Here is a 15,362-nt window from a genome sequence, read left to right on the forward strand (position 1 = left end):
ATGTGTCTTTTTTATGCTAGTACCATACTGTTTTGATTACTATAGCTTTGATACATAGTTTGAAGTCAAGAAGGATGATGGCTCAAGCTTTGTACTTTCTCAAGATTGTTTTTGAATATTCAGGGTCTTTTGTGGTTCTTTATAAATTTTAGGATTTTTTGATCTATTTCTGTGAAAAATGTCATTGAAAGTTTGATAGGAGAAATGTTCTAATCTCATTTTTTTACATGTAACTGTCCAGTTTTTCCAGTACCACCTATTGAAGAGACTGTCTTTTCTCCATTGATTAATTGACCATAAGTGAATAGGTTTATTTCTGGGATTTCTATTATGTTCCACTGATCTATGTGTCTCTTTTTGTGCCAGTACTGTACTGGTTTGATGACTGTAGTTTTGAGTATAATGTGAAGTCAGGAAGTGTGAAACCTCCATCTTTGTTCTTTTTTCTCAAGGTTGCTTTGGCAATTCAGGCTCTTTCATGGTTCCATATGAATTTTGGGAGTTTTTGTTCTAGTTCTGTGAAAAATGCCATGCATCTTTTGATAGGGATTGCATTAAATCTATAGATTGCTTTGGGTAGTATAGACATTTTAACAATATTAATGTTTCCAATCCATAAGCACTGGATATCTTTCCATTTATTTGTGTCTTCATCAATTTTTCCTATCGATGTCTTATAATTTTCAGTGTGTCTTATGTCTCAAGTTAGTATCTTGTAGGAAGCCTACAGATGGGTCTTTTTTTTTTTTTTAATCCATTCAGCCACTCTATGGACTAAATTCTCCAATCAAAAGACATTTACATTTAAAATAATTATTGATAGGTTGGTACTTATTCCCATTTTGTTAATTGTTTTCTGGATGTTTCATATTTCCTCTGTTTCTTTCTTCTTCTCTTGCTCTCTTCCTTTGTGACTTGATGATTTTCTGTAGTGGTATGCTTAGTTTCTTTTCTATTTTCCTTTTATGTATCTAGGTTTTTGCTTTGTGGTTATCATGAGGTTTACATAAAACAATTTATAACAATTTAAGTTAAGTTTGAATGCAATCTACAGCTTTTTATATTTTTACTCCCTCCCATGTTTTATACTTTTGATGTCACATTTTACATCTTTTTATCTTGTGTATCCTTTAACTAATTGTTGTAGCTATAGTTATTTTTATTACCATTGTCTTTTAACCTTCATACTAGCTTTATAAGTGATTCAGCCACCACCTTTACATTTTTCTGAATTTTACTATATATTTAACTTCTCCCATGAGATTTATACTTTCATATGTTTTCCTGTTACTAATTAGCACCATTTCATTTCAGCTTGAAGAAGTCTCCTTAACTTTTCTTGTAAGGCTGGTTTAGTGACAACGAACTCTTTTATCTTTTGCTTGTCTGGAAAACTCTTTACCTCTCCTTCAACAACTTTGCCAGGTGGAGTATTCTTGATTGGAAGTTGTTGTTTTTTTTTCTTTCAGCATTTTGAGTATACTGTGTCACTCCCTTCTAGCCTACAAAGTTTCTGCTGAAAAATCTGCTGATGATCTTATGGGGGTTGCCTTGTGCATAACATAACAAGTTATTTGTCTCTTGCTGCTTGGATTCTCTTCTAGTCTTTAACTTTTGACAGTTTAATTATAATGTGTCTTGGTGTGGGTCTATTTGAGTTCATCTTTTTTGGAACTTTCTGGGTTTTCTGGATCTGGATGTCTGTTTCATTCCCCAGGTTAGGAAAGTTTTCAGGCATTATTCAAATGAGTTTTCTCCCCTCTCTTCTCCTTCTGGGACCCTTATAGTGAAAATGTTGGTCTTCTTGATGTTGTCCCATAAGCCCCTTCAACTATCTCTACTTTTTTTCATTCTTTATTCTTTTTGCTGCTCCTATTGTGTGAGTTCCACCACTCTGTCTTCAATTCCATTGATCCTTTCTTTTGTTTCATCTAGTCTGCTGTTGAATCCCTCTAGTGTATTTTTCAGTTCAGTTATTATATTCTTCAGCTCTGTGACTTCTCTTTGGCACTTTTGTATATTTTCTCTTTTTTGAAGTTCTCACTGTGTTCATTCATTCTTCTCCCAAGTTTGGTGACCGTCTTTATTACCACTATTTTGAAATTTTTTCAGGTAAATCACTTATCTGTTTCATTATTGACTTTCTGAGGTTTTATCTTGTTCTTTCATTTGGAATATATTCCTATTTCTTCATTTACCTTGACTCTCTGTGTTGGTTTCTACGCACTAGATAAAACCACCATCTCTCCCAGTCTTAAAGGAGTGGCCTTGTGTAGGAGATGAACCTTATTGTTCTACTCTGCCTTAGCTCTTGGTTGTCTGTCAATCCTTTGTGATTGTTCATGCAGCCTGTTTTATTTTTAGTGGCTCCTTGTAGTTGAGGGTGTGCCAAGACCTGTCAGTGGAGGGGAGGATCTCAGTAAGCACCTAGATCCAAGTGGTTTGGAAGCCAGGCCCTCAGGCAGCAGCTTTTAAAATACATAAATACATGTAGTCCTGTGGGATCACAAGCATAAATCTCACTGGCCACCAGAGCCAGGAAATCTGGAGGAGTCTTCTGGGTGGCAGTTACAAAAATCAGAGTGCCAGACAAGCTGTCTTCTGGGACATGCTGGTAACCTGGAATGAGGCAGAGGGAGAGCACAAATATGGCATCCACCCACCTCTGTCCGTGCTGTTCTTACCTCAGTAGGCCCCTAGATGTGTGCTAAACCAGATCCCTGCCCTCAGAATAAAGTTCCAGGTCAAGCAAATAGGCCTTTGTCACAGAAAGACTGGGTGCAGGTTTCAGTCTCCTGATTGTGCAGTGCCCTGGGGATGGTAGCCAGGCAAGAAGTGACTCTCCAATTATTATAGTCCCATGGGACACATGAATGCCAGCCCTGCTGGCCACCAGAGCCAGTGATCAAAGGGTGTCCCATGGGTGGCAGTCACAAAAACCAGGGCACCAGACATGCATAAGGCTCTTCTCTGGGAGATACTGGGGCTCTGCAACATGACAGAGGGAGAGTGCAAAGATAGTGCCTGCCCTCTGAGGTCTCTGGAAAGGATTACAGTCAGCCCTTATATGTGTGTTTAATTAGAATCCTGTCCCTCAGGTTGTAACTATGAATATAAGCTAATAGGCCTTTTTCACAGAAAGACTGGGCTCCTGGGTCTGTTGCCTCTTGCTGGCCCTGGGAGTGTTGGCAATTAAGAACTCTTTCTTGATTGGTTAATAGTGAGAGTGATTGATGCACTCATGAAAGTACATACTAGGTAACACAGTTAGAAACTCTGCCTGGAGTTTCATCTTTGAGGAGGTAGCTTATGAGCTGAGTTGTTCAACAAGCATCAAGAATTAACTCTGCTGGTGATATGCTAGATGGTTTGAGAATACAAAATTAAATAGAAGGAGCATTTGTCTCCTGTCTGAAGATTTACAATCTTGAATTAATAGTTTGAACAGAAAGACACAAATAGTCAATAAGGTAGTAAGGCTGATAGCCAATTTGCTGAACTGTTAAAATACCAAATTCTTCCATATCAGGGTAAGTAGCAGCTAATCCAGGTACCCCTTTATTTGTTCTCTACTCTGTCCCCCCCTCATTATCACCCCTAATCCTGTCTTCCATAGTCCCCGAACTTTCCTATGTTCTACTAACTAAAGGATTAATACTCTTATGCATGCAATATTTTACATATAATCCCAGGGGATGCACTTCACTAAGGGGTAAAAAAGTTTCAAGCCTTGAAATAGCAATGAGAATTTGGTAATCTGCAGTTAAAGGCCAAAGTGTGAAGTTCAAGTTGGGGAAGAGAGGGAAATGGAAATGAAGAACTCATATGGATAATATAGATCCACGGAGAGATATTAAGCAGATATTTTTTAAAAAAATGATAATTTTGACCAACCTTAGTATATAAGTACTCACTGATGTGTGTTGAACTAGCTATTATGATGCTAATGAATTATTATTAGTAACATATACTCTTAATTTGCATATGTTTTTTGCTGTTGCTCTTTCTGTTCCTGCCAGCTAATGAGTTTGCATCCACATTTGCAAGATGGCTAATCCTTGTTTGGGATCTTATCTGCTGATGAAACAAAAGAAAATGAGATGAGGCACACAGAGGAGATTGAGCTAGAGATGTAGTTTCCATAAGCACAAACCTCCGACCAATGGGAGGAAAAAAAGAAAAGCTTCATACATATAGACTTGCATGCAGGGAATTTACCTCCTTAGCTATACAATTATAAAATCTATTATGCCAATATTACTCCACTTTTCAATAGTGATTTCAGAATTATAGACATGAGCACTGAAAAATCATTGGGAGGGAAAAAAATCAAACTTGTTTGATCTGGAGTGATTTTTTCCATTTCACTCAGAACATTTTACCAAACAGTAACCGAATATTGACAAATAGGTTTACTCATCAATGTGAACAGGCATGAGATCACTAAGAAGTTCTGGATTAAAAAAGGGCCAGTAAGAAAGATTTGGCTATATGAAAATATTGAGAGAACTGATTCCCCATTACTTCCCTCCTTCCCAAAGAGAGAATGTATTCCTTATTAATGGATGATTATTACAGGTCAAATAATAAACACCCAAAACAGTACCTGAACAAATCAGTGTTTTATTTACATCATAGTTTACTGTTCTTCCTAACTGACAGTCACTGCATTGTAGATACTGTCAATTATAATTCCTAACACTATGTGTGTAATGTTTCTTCATCTTCCATCTTAAGAGTAACTGAGTAATATTATGTGATGGAAGTAAATATTAGTCTTCATATCCTTCCAGCAGCAAGCTCCAAAATCAAAACCTAACAATCAATAGAATATGTATGCATAAAAAAATCCAGAATTTATCCCCTTTGAGACATATGGGAATAAAATTTTCATATTCCCAAAGGTCTGCATTTTTTTGGCATTAAACAGGGTATTACAATTTAACACAAAATCAGGTGACACTTAATATTGTTTAATATTTTAAAACTCTTTCTCTACTAATACAGATCATCTTAATGTGACTGATAGAAATGTTTCTTGCACTGCATCATCTTGGGGGAAGCTTTGCCCCTATGGTGTTCCTCTTCTCCATCCCTCTTCCTGGGGTTGGTGGTGGTGCCTCCCCATAGCAGCAGCTCAGGGAGATCCAGGCAGGCAGTCCTCTTCACTCTGAATGGGCAAGCGCTCTGGAGGAAGAACAGATTCCAATTTCTGCCAGCGCTCTGGAGGCCACAGGATGTGAGTAGCATGACCATGCAGGAGTCCCAAGGAAACCTGAACTCATGAGAGACACAAAGTGAGAAAGATGTTCTTTTATATAGGATCATCATTAATATCTTGAAAACAGAATTTGATCCAGGTCGATAGTCCATGGAAAGATAATGATGATGATTAAGATAGTAAACCCTTAGTGGCATTTTTTTCTAGGTGCTTTATATATGTAAATTCCTTTAATACAACCATTTGAGGTAGGTACTGATATCCCCTTTTTGCATAAGAGAAAACTATGTTCAGGAAGGTTAAAGCACTAGCCAGAGGTCACACAGCTCTCAAGCCACAGAGGCTGGCTTCAAGGCTGAGCAGTCCAACTTCAGGGGCTGCACCCTTAACCTCTATCGTCAGTAGACTGGTTGCTTAACCTCTGGAGGCATGAATCTGGTTTACATTCTCAGAATTTCCTCCAGCGTTCCCAGTATCTCAGAGAGACTTTTTTTTTTTTTTTTTTTTTGGTGGAAAATCAGAGATTCCTTAAAAATATCTATATTTTGTAAAAAAATATTGTCCCACATACTGGATGAGCAGCAGAAGTTAGGTGTGAGACTGGGTAGGGTGCCTCCACCGAAAGTACACTGAGCAATTCGGATCTACTGCTCACGAAGAGAGGTGGGAAACCAAGGGAAAAAAATCCAGTATATCGTCCTCTACTGATGACGGTTCGACTTATGACTTTTTGACTTTATGATGGTGTGAAAGCAAGACGCACTCAGTAGAAACCATACTTCCAATTTTGATCTTTTCCCAGGCTAGCAATATACGGTATGATACTGATACTTTCTTGTGATGCTGGGCAGTGTCTTTGAGCTGCACAATTACAAGGGTAAACAATTGATACACTTAACAACCATTGTGTTTTTCACTTTCAGTACAGTATTCAATACCTTACATGAGATATTCAGTATTTTATTATAAAATAGGCTTTGTGTTAGATAATTTTGCCCAACTGTAGGCTAGTGTTAAATGTTCTGAGCACATTTGAGGTAGGCTAGACGAAGCCATGATGTTTGGTAAGTTAAGTTTATTAAATGCATTTTTTACTTAAGATATTTTCAACCTTCAGTGGGTTTATCAGGATGTAACCCTATCATAAGTGGAGGAAAATCTATATGAAAATCACTGCAGATGGTAAAAGACATACCAGGATGGAAGAGGAGGCAAGGGAAGGGAACTTCTCCTGGAGGATATAAGACTGAGTCCTGAGAGGGAGGGAGCCCTTAAAGACATGTCAGGCTCCCTAGGGACATGAACTGCAGTGCTCAAAAGAATGTAGCAAACCAGTTTAAAATGCAGACGAAGGCCCTACACTCAGAGATTTCCAGGCCCTCCCTCAGACCTGTGAAGGGTAATCTGTGCCTTTTGTTGTCGGTGCTATCAGGTAATATTTTAATGGTATGTAGAAGCTTACAAAACACACTCATATTGAGTGCCATGTATAAACCAGATACTATGTGTCCATTTTATTTTCAAATGTTTTTCCTATAAATTGGAGCTCCACAGTGATTAACATATGACACTGCTTTCATTAAAGTTCTATTTATATGCATTTGAAAAATCACACTGCCCAGAGACTCAGAGCTGGATGTCAAGGGAAACACTTCCAAACAGATAACCAGAAACATTAAAAAAAACAAGTAAGGAAAACATTCACAACAACTTGAAATACAAACAAAATAAGCCCAAAGGGTACCAAGAAGCCCATGGGCCCAATAATGGAATTTTTCTTCAACTTGTTACTGTAAAAATCAAACCTACAGAAAATTTGAAAATGTTGTATAAAAAATAGCTCTATTCACCAAAATCACCAGTTATTTACATTTTGCTGCATTCATTCCCCTCTCATATGTGTATATATGTATTTCTACACATATACTTTTTCCTGAAACATTTGAAAGTTGTTGTCATCATGCTGAATTTACCCCCAAATACTTCAGCGTGTATCACCTAAGACACTTTCCTACATCAACACAATAAATTATATGCAAGACATTTAATATTGATACAATATTACTTAATATACAGCCCATATACAAATGTTTTCAATTGTCCAAATGTGTTTCAGAGCTATTTTATTTTTTAAATTTTCAACTGAGGATCACAAATTGCATCATGATTGTCACTATGATGCTTCAGTTTACGTTTGGCTTAATCTAGAGGTTCTACGTCTGTAATTGCCCGATTTTTTTCCCCTCCTGATTAGAGTCAAGTGTTCTTGGCAAGTATACCATATAGCTGATATTCTTACCATTTTATCACATCAGGAGGCACAAAATATCAGTTCATCCCATGTCATGTGAAGTTTGATCATTCGATTAAGGTGATGTTGACCAGGTTTCTCTTGTAAACCAATCATTTTCCTTTTGTAATAAGTAATCAGGGGGATGATATTTTGAAATGTAAATATCCTGTATGTCAACAACATATCATCTCACTGCTCTCTGAAGGAAGCTGGTTTCTAAAGCATCTAAAATAATTTTTAACATCTATTGATTACCCTGCCTGAAACAGGATAATCAATCAATTATCCTGCTTTCTAAATTTGTTATTTCTTTTACATTTATTAGCTTCCATTCTTCTCTTAAAAAGTATTGTCCCCTCCAACCTCAAATGCCTATATATATATACACACATACATATATATATATATATATATATATATATATATTTTTTTTTTTTTTTTTTTTTTAGTTGCGGCACACGGGATCTTTCTTTTAGTTGCACCTTGTGGGATCTAGGTCCCTGAACAGGGATCAAACCCAGGCCCCCTGCATTGGGAGCACGGAGTCTTAGCCTCTGAACCACCAGGGAAGTCCCCAAATGCCTATATTTTAACATAAAAGAAGATTCCTTTTTAAATTCAAAATCTTACTATCATTTGGTTTGTTTGATACTCAGATGTCCTACATGGGGCCAGTGGGGGTCCTTTGTTCATTTTTGGGTATGCCTCCATGAATCTTTGAGCACTTCCTAACTTTTTGGTACCATTAGGTGTTGTGGGCTTACCTTGTACTTCATACCTGTTCCCTCTGAAATTAGACATCTCTTTAAAGAGCCTTGGTCTCTTTTGTCAAGGAATGCTATTTAGAAATCAAGATCTGGTACTAGATGTGCTCATTGCTCCTGGGGCTGTCAATCTTCTATGCCATTTCAGGGGATAAACATAAAAAGCCCCAAACCACAGGATCCTCTCTTACCTCCTGCATTCCCTATTTCTATCTCCCTTCTTCCAGAGTGAGCCCTCTGTCTGCAACACGTTTACACTATCCTAAAATACACAAAAAATTGTTTTGAGATCACTATACTATAAATACTACCAACAACAAATTTCGTGAGTAAAAATCGAGATTTCTTTGCAATTATTTTGGTCCTTAAAATAGATCTCATTTTAAGGGTGTATTGGCAGAGTCCTGTATTCAAAACTTAGTTGAATTCAGTCTTTTTTTCTTCCCAATATACAGTTATATTTCTATTTGATATATAGTTAGGCCCATTTGTTTCTATTTGTATTCAATTTTAGAGTTCGCTTTTGTTATCCTTTTTGATTCAATTTAACTTTTGAATAAATATTTAAATGGTTTAAGAGTAAAATTATTCTTAAAAGGTATGGCGTGCAGAATAATGTCCCCACACAAACTCCAAAGATGCATATCCTGATCCCCAGAAGGTGTGAATATGTAATGTTCCAGGGCAAAATGGGAATTAAGGTTACAGCTGGATTTCAGGTCGCTGATCAGTTGGTCTTAAGATAAGGAGACTATCCTGTAGGATCCCATGGACACAAATGTAATCACAAGGGTCTTAAATGTAGACCAGCTAGGCAGAAGGGTCAGATTCAGAGAGAGATTTGAAGATACGGATGCAGAACAGGGCCATGAGCCAAGGAATGCAGGTGGACTCTGAAAGCTGGCAAGGAAACAAATTATCTCCTAGAGCTTCCAGAATAAAGGCAGCCCTGCTGATACCCTAATTTTAGCCTAGTGTCCATTTTGGGCTTTTGGCCTCCAGAACTGTAAAATAATAAACTTACGTTGTCTTAAGCCACTAAACTTGTGGTGATTTATTACAGCAGCAATAGGAAACTAATAAACTAATAACAAATACAGAGAAGTTCCACTCCCATCTGCTACCTTACCTCTCTAATAGGCTAACTATGTTAATTAGTTTCTGGTTTATCCTTTTTTTTTTTTCCAAAAAAGAAAATATATGTAAAAATACATATTTTTATCAGTTTTTATCTGTTACATTCTTATTTCCCTTTTTTCTCATACTGAAGGTATATATTCCCTTTTGCATGGTACTTTTATTCTTAACAGCATATCCCGGAAACCACTTCCTATCACTTCATAAAAATGGAGCCTGTGGTTTTTACAAAAGCCCTATCCCACATCCAAGCGATTCTGATTAACCCCACTAGAAATCTAGATCTGGACTTTCCGCTTGGCTTCACACCAAGAAAAGGTAAACCTAACCAACTTTAAAAACTCTCTTGAATATATTTGGAACTCCTAAGTAACCATTCTAACCATATTAAATGCAGAAGCCTAGATCTAAATGGTCTATCATGCTGCCGTTTTTTTAAAATCTATTTTTGTCCTTGTCTGGGCTCAGCTGAGCTAGAGAACAGCTGGTCTCCATCCCCTCCACAATAACCCTTTTTAGATTTGATAGCTGCTACTCAGTTGTTCCTCAAGCCTTTATTTGCTTTTCCAAGTTGTTTAACTTTTTTCATAAGGTTGATCTGCCAATCTTTTAACTTGGCTGAACTCTTGCCAATATTTTTTGCCTGATTTCCTAGTTTCGGAGCTCAGTTTTAACAGAGTGATTCAATTTTTTTAAATCAACATTCAGTTTACCAAAACCTATTATAATTTTATTCCAAACATTTATTAGAGATGCTACTCTAACTTCCTGAAAAAAATGATTCACCTTCATAATTATAAATAATGGTGAAAATTCCCACAGATGGATAATGTATCATTTTAAAACATGGTATGGGAATGCAAAATATAACTGTTTTTTAAAGACTGAGATTAAGATAGAGAGTGCCTAGTCACTCCCTTAGCTATCTTGTCACGGATCTTTATTTTTTTTTTTGGTTGGTATGTACATAGACATGCAAAGAACACAGTGAATTTAAAAGGGCATAAAAATCCAGAAATATATTAAACTTTAAACAAATTAAAAGTTATCTTCAGGTCCAGCTTTGGTGTCCACACATACTGTGTTAGGCATGGTCTTCCAGAGAAAAAGAACCAATAAGATGTGTGTATATATAGGAAGAGATTTATTTTAAGGAATTAGCTCACACAATTATGGAGACTTGGTGAGTCCAAAATCTGATGCAGAGGGCCAGTAGGCTAGAGACTCAGGAAAGAGCTGTAGTTTAAGTTCAAAGGCAATCTGCTGGTAAATTCCTCCCTGGCTGGGGGAATGTCAGCCTTTTGTTCTTTTCAGGCCTTCAACTGACAGCTCTCCAGTACGTGAGTGTGACTTATCCAACCTGCTTTCAAAGTCCACCCATCTAAATGTAAATCTCATCCAAAACCACTCTCGCTGAATGATGTTTGACCAAATATCTAGGCACCTTGGCCCAGCCAAGTTGACACACAAAATTAACCATCATACCTACAAATATAATCACCTCTGACAAACATATTTCTTCTGTGCTTACTCAATGTCACACACAGTGTTCACTGTATTCAGGGTGATGTTCCAAACGACTTACTTATACACACTGACTCATTTAATTCTCACAATAACCCTGATGCAGGTACTATTATTGTCTCTACTTCATAGTTGAGGAAACTCAGGTATAACAATACATTTTTTGAGCTGAGGCTTTAATATATGCCCTCTGGCTCTCGAATATCTATATCAGGATCACCATATAATTTATCAAACAAATGAGACACTTCTGTCAATGGGGGCACTTTTTAAGTTAAGTCAGGATAATAATTTGTCCAAGACTGTCCTGGACAAATCAAGATATGGTCACCCTAATCATATAATACTTCTTGATATTCCTAGGTCCCACATACTTTCCTGAAACAAGTAGATTTATCAAAAGGAAATGCGCATTATGGGCAGAATTGTGTTCCCCCAAAATTCATATATTGAAGCCCTAACCCCTAGTACCTCAGAATGTGACTGTGTTTGGAGATAGGGCCTTTAAAGAAGGGACTAAGATAAAATGAGGTCATTAGGGGAGGCCCTAACCCAATCTGATGGTATGCTTGTAAGAAGAGGAGATTAAGGCACACAAGGAGGTAACAGGGTTGCATGTAGACAGGTGAAAGACCATGTAGGGACACAGCAAAAGGACAGTCACTTGCACGCCAACGAGAGTGGCCTTGGAAGAAACCAAACTCACCAACACAATGATCTTGGATTTCTAGGCTCCAGAACTGTGAGAAAATTTATTGTTTAAGCCATGCAGTCTGTAGTATTTTGTTATGGCAGCCCTAGTAAACCAATACAGACATAAATAAAAAGGAACACTGTGCTGGAAGCCAGTTCCTGAGATGTCCCAATATTCACACCAAATAGGGGAACAAAGGAAGAGGATGAGAAAAAAAGGAAAAAAAAATCTGTTATTAAAGAGCGAGAGAGAAAGATGCTTAAGCATGTATTGAATACAATTTTTTTCAATAGCTTAAATACTTTGACCAACCAACCTAATATTTTATTGGGACTCAACGCTCCCCTCTCTTTGCTCGTTTGTGTTCCCTGTGTAGATGTGTCTCCTCCAATGGATCCACAGTATTTTTAGGCTTGAGGAATTCACTTTTACAGTAAATTTTAAAACACAACACCAAAAACACATTAAACATTATAAACCCTTAGCAGAGCATTGCATTTTTAGTATCTACTGAATGAGAAAATAGGTCCATTTACATGTATTAATGAGCCTCTTACAATAACTCTTTTGCCCAAAGATGGGGAATCAAGGATTTAGAATAATTGTCACCAAACTATTTTGATTGTGTACCCCACTAGCAAAAATACTTGAGAATTCACCTTCATATTTATATATTTAAAATTGTATATATAATATATAAATATGAAATTATATAATATATAATTATATAAAAGTATATTAAAATTACATATACATATATGTATTAGTATTAACACTATAAAACCAAATGTTAGTAAAGCTCAAATTCTTATTTTTCAGATCCAAAGTTCTAATTTTTTTTTTTTCTGTTTTGCATCCAGGGGATCACTATAAACACCCCCTATATATTCCTGCTCCCTCTTTAGAAATCCCTTCTCTGGCAAACACCAAAATTACTGTCTGGAAAGTGATCAGTGCTATCAGTCAACTGGTTTGTCTTGTCCACATGATGCCAAGGAACCACATGGACTAAATTTACAGTGAACTGCCTCTCTTTGATTGAACTGGCTCCACTAAGAAGTTATTTTGGCATCTGGTAGACACAGCCTTCGCAGGCCCAGCCTTTGCTTCAGGTGCCAGGGGCACAGGTGTGTGTTACTCTGGTTCCCTCCACCCATTTCCACAGGGCTACAGTCTACAGAACACTCTTCTGATTCTTGGCTTCAGGGTACCCTCTGTTGAAGGAAGAGCTTGCAAGGACAGTCTGTGAGCACTGTGGTAAAATAATAAAAATAAAACCAGTTACTTTGTACTGGTCATTGCTGAGCAAGGACAAACATAAGCACATGAGTCTAGAGATAGGACAGAGGGGAAAACACAGAAAAGAAGGTAAGGAAGAAAGAAGATGACTGTTAATGGGGGCAAACTCCTTTTTAAAAAGGTGTTCAGAACTAGAGCCAGGGTCAGAGAAGGACCAATATGAGAAATCAGATGAAGCATAAAACTTCCAAGTTTATGTGATTAAAATGTTTTCTGAAAAGGACAATGTTTCATCCAAGATTAGGAATTACTTTTCAGCAACAAATATTGGTTGAATGAGTGAATGTTCATTAAGGAGGAAAGCTAAAATCTGGAAATGCTATATTTTCTGATCTGGGCATCAAGGAAATTCCCTAACTTATCTTAAGAGAAACAACCACAGTTTGCTGGAAAACAATATTAAGTGACATAAGAGCTTTACAGATGATGTGCCACCGTGGATTGACCACAAACTAGTGCTACCAAAAAACTGTGATACAGTTCTTGATACAGTTCTTCGGTCCAGTCTCTTTTAAAGTTACAGTATGGAATTTAAAACATATACATGAAATACACAGATTTTAAATTTTTATATTTACTGCCTCTTAAGAATTTTTAAATATATTACACAGGCAAAGAAAATTGGTTTGGATTGCCTCTGGGGACCACCATTTACCTCCAAAGCAAATGAACAATATTAGGGAGGAGAGAAATGTATAATGACTGGTCTTCAGTCTCCTGGGATGAGTACCATTGGTTTTTGAGTAAGAGACCAAAATTCTGGCTACTTGTCCCCTTCCACACATTAAACTTTTCCTGAATACAACGTCCACGTCAGTCTGCTCTCCGTGGCAGCCAGGGAACACTGCTCACTGCTGTACTGACAAACTCTTTCCGGACTGGAATACCACAAAAGAGGGTGTTGTCTTGATCACTACTGATAAGACCAGAGATGGGAGTGGTACCTGGAGAGCAGAACACTAGAGAGAAACACGGGACTTCACTCAGGGCCCGTGCTTTGGTACTGCGCATTCAATATGATGCTGCAAGTGGAGAGTGCAGGGCAGCTTCCGTGCACTGGTGATCAACCCTGAGGGAGCAGAGCACTGTATGCCAGTTACTAATCCCATGGAGGGACCCCACCTAAACGGAGGACAGCAGAGATCATCACAATGCCCGCCACAAGGAACAGACGCCTAACATCTCACCCACTGCATCTTGGTGTCAGTCACTGAGGAAAACACAACGCCATCAAGCTCTGGACGGAACAGGGCATGCCTCACACAGAGAAGAGACAGAGCAACACCAGCTTCCACTGTGGGTGTTGGTGGTACTCTGCTCCACAGAGAAGGATGCCCTGATAGTGCAGAGATTTGCCTTCCTGGCCCTGCCTCTGCGGTCACCATTTTCTGGGCATGTCCGTGTTACACAACAACAACACTAAAGGCAGGTACTTAAAAACAACCTGAAAGACTAAGAGAGGTTGAGGAGAGCAAAATAATTCCTTTATCAGAGAGCATAAAAGTGAGCTCTCTTGAAAATATGGACAAAAGCAGACGCGTGGTCTAAGTGAATCAAAAAGAATTAGAAATAAAGACAGGCAAAAACATACCATATGGAAAAATAAGCAACGGCACTGTTTTAAAATATTATGAAAAGGATATTTTTTATAAGTCCGAAGGATAGAAATGATAGCACCTACTTTATTTTTACACATGGATTAACATATACAAATTTGAGGTTTTCATTAACATTGTTTGATACAGTAGACAAGGGTCAGAAAGAGAATAGTAGTGGCCTGTCAACCAGCACACATTCCCAAGATGCTCATCTACACAGCATTGAGCAGATAAACATAGTCCGCTAAACAAAAACATGTAGGGAGACTGCTTCCAGTCTAAGCAAGCACTGACTGACATCTACGCAAACACAAACTAGTAATGGCAAAGCTTTGGTTGTAGAGGTGGATGAGAGGCATGAGGGTCATGTGCTAAAGAATTATGCAGAAGACAAACAAGGAAAGTATCAACACTCCTAAGACCTAAGCTGGTAAGCAAAAGAATATATAGGAATAAAGGAGGGGAGAAGGAACGCTCTAGAAAAATGGAGAAATAAGTTAGAACAGAGGGGAAGCAGCAGCAGGTAAGGTAAAAGGCACAGAGGCAGTGGTGGCACACTGAGAAAGCTTTATTTGTGGGGAATGAACCACTTCCATTGCCCCCTCCCACAGGGACCCTAGTAGCAGCACCAGTTATGAGAACACGTCACCATCCAGAAAATCCCAGCGCTGTTCTCTGTCTCCTCCCTGAAGTGACAAGAGTAAGGGTCCTTGTACCTGGGAATATTTCCCTTGGATGAGAACACCTTCCTTCCTAAAGATGTATAATACAGGCTCACAATACCTTATCTACAATTCCAAAATCCAAAGAGCTCCAAAAGTTCAATTGTTTC

At 37.9% G+C, this 15,362-nt stretch overlaps 1 protein-coding gene across 2 annotated transcripts in view; it reads right to left on the minus strand.

Moving 5' to 3' along the window:
• Nucleotides 1–4,603: 4,603 nt before the first annotated feature.
• Nucleotides 4,604–15,362, minus strand: part of IMMP2L (inner mitochondrial membrane peptidase subunit 2) — an 895,893-nt gene continuing 885,134 nt past the window's right edge. For both annotated transcript variants that reach the window (XM_068549314.1, XM_068549313.1), the window contains exon 7: nt 4,604–5,275. In XM_068549314.1, the coding sequence (XP_068405415.1) occupies nt 5,138–5,275 (138 nt within the window). In that variant the 3' untranslated portion in view covers nt 4,604–5,137. The remainder of the gene's footprint in view (nt 5,276–15,362) is intronic.

This window comes from Eschrichtius robustus, chromosome 8 (genome assembly GCF_028021215.1).
Source record: "Eschrichtius robustus isolate mEscRob2 chromosome 8, mEscRob2.pri, whole genome shotgun sequence".
Classification (NCBI taxonomy): Eukaryota; Metazoa; Chordata; class Mammalia; order Artiodactyla; family Eschrichtiidae; genus Eschrichtius; species Eschrichtius robustus.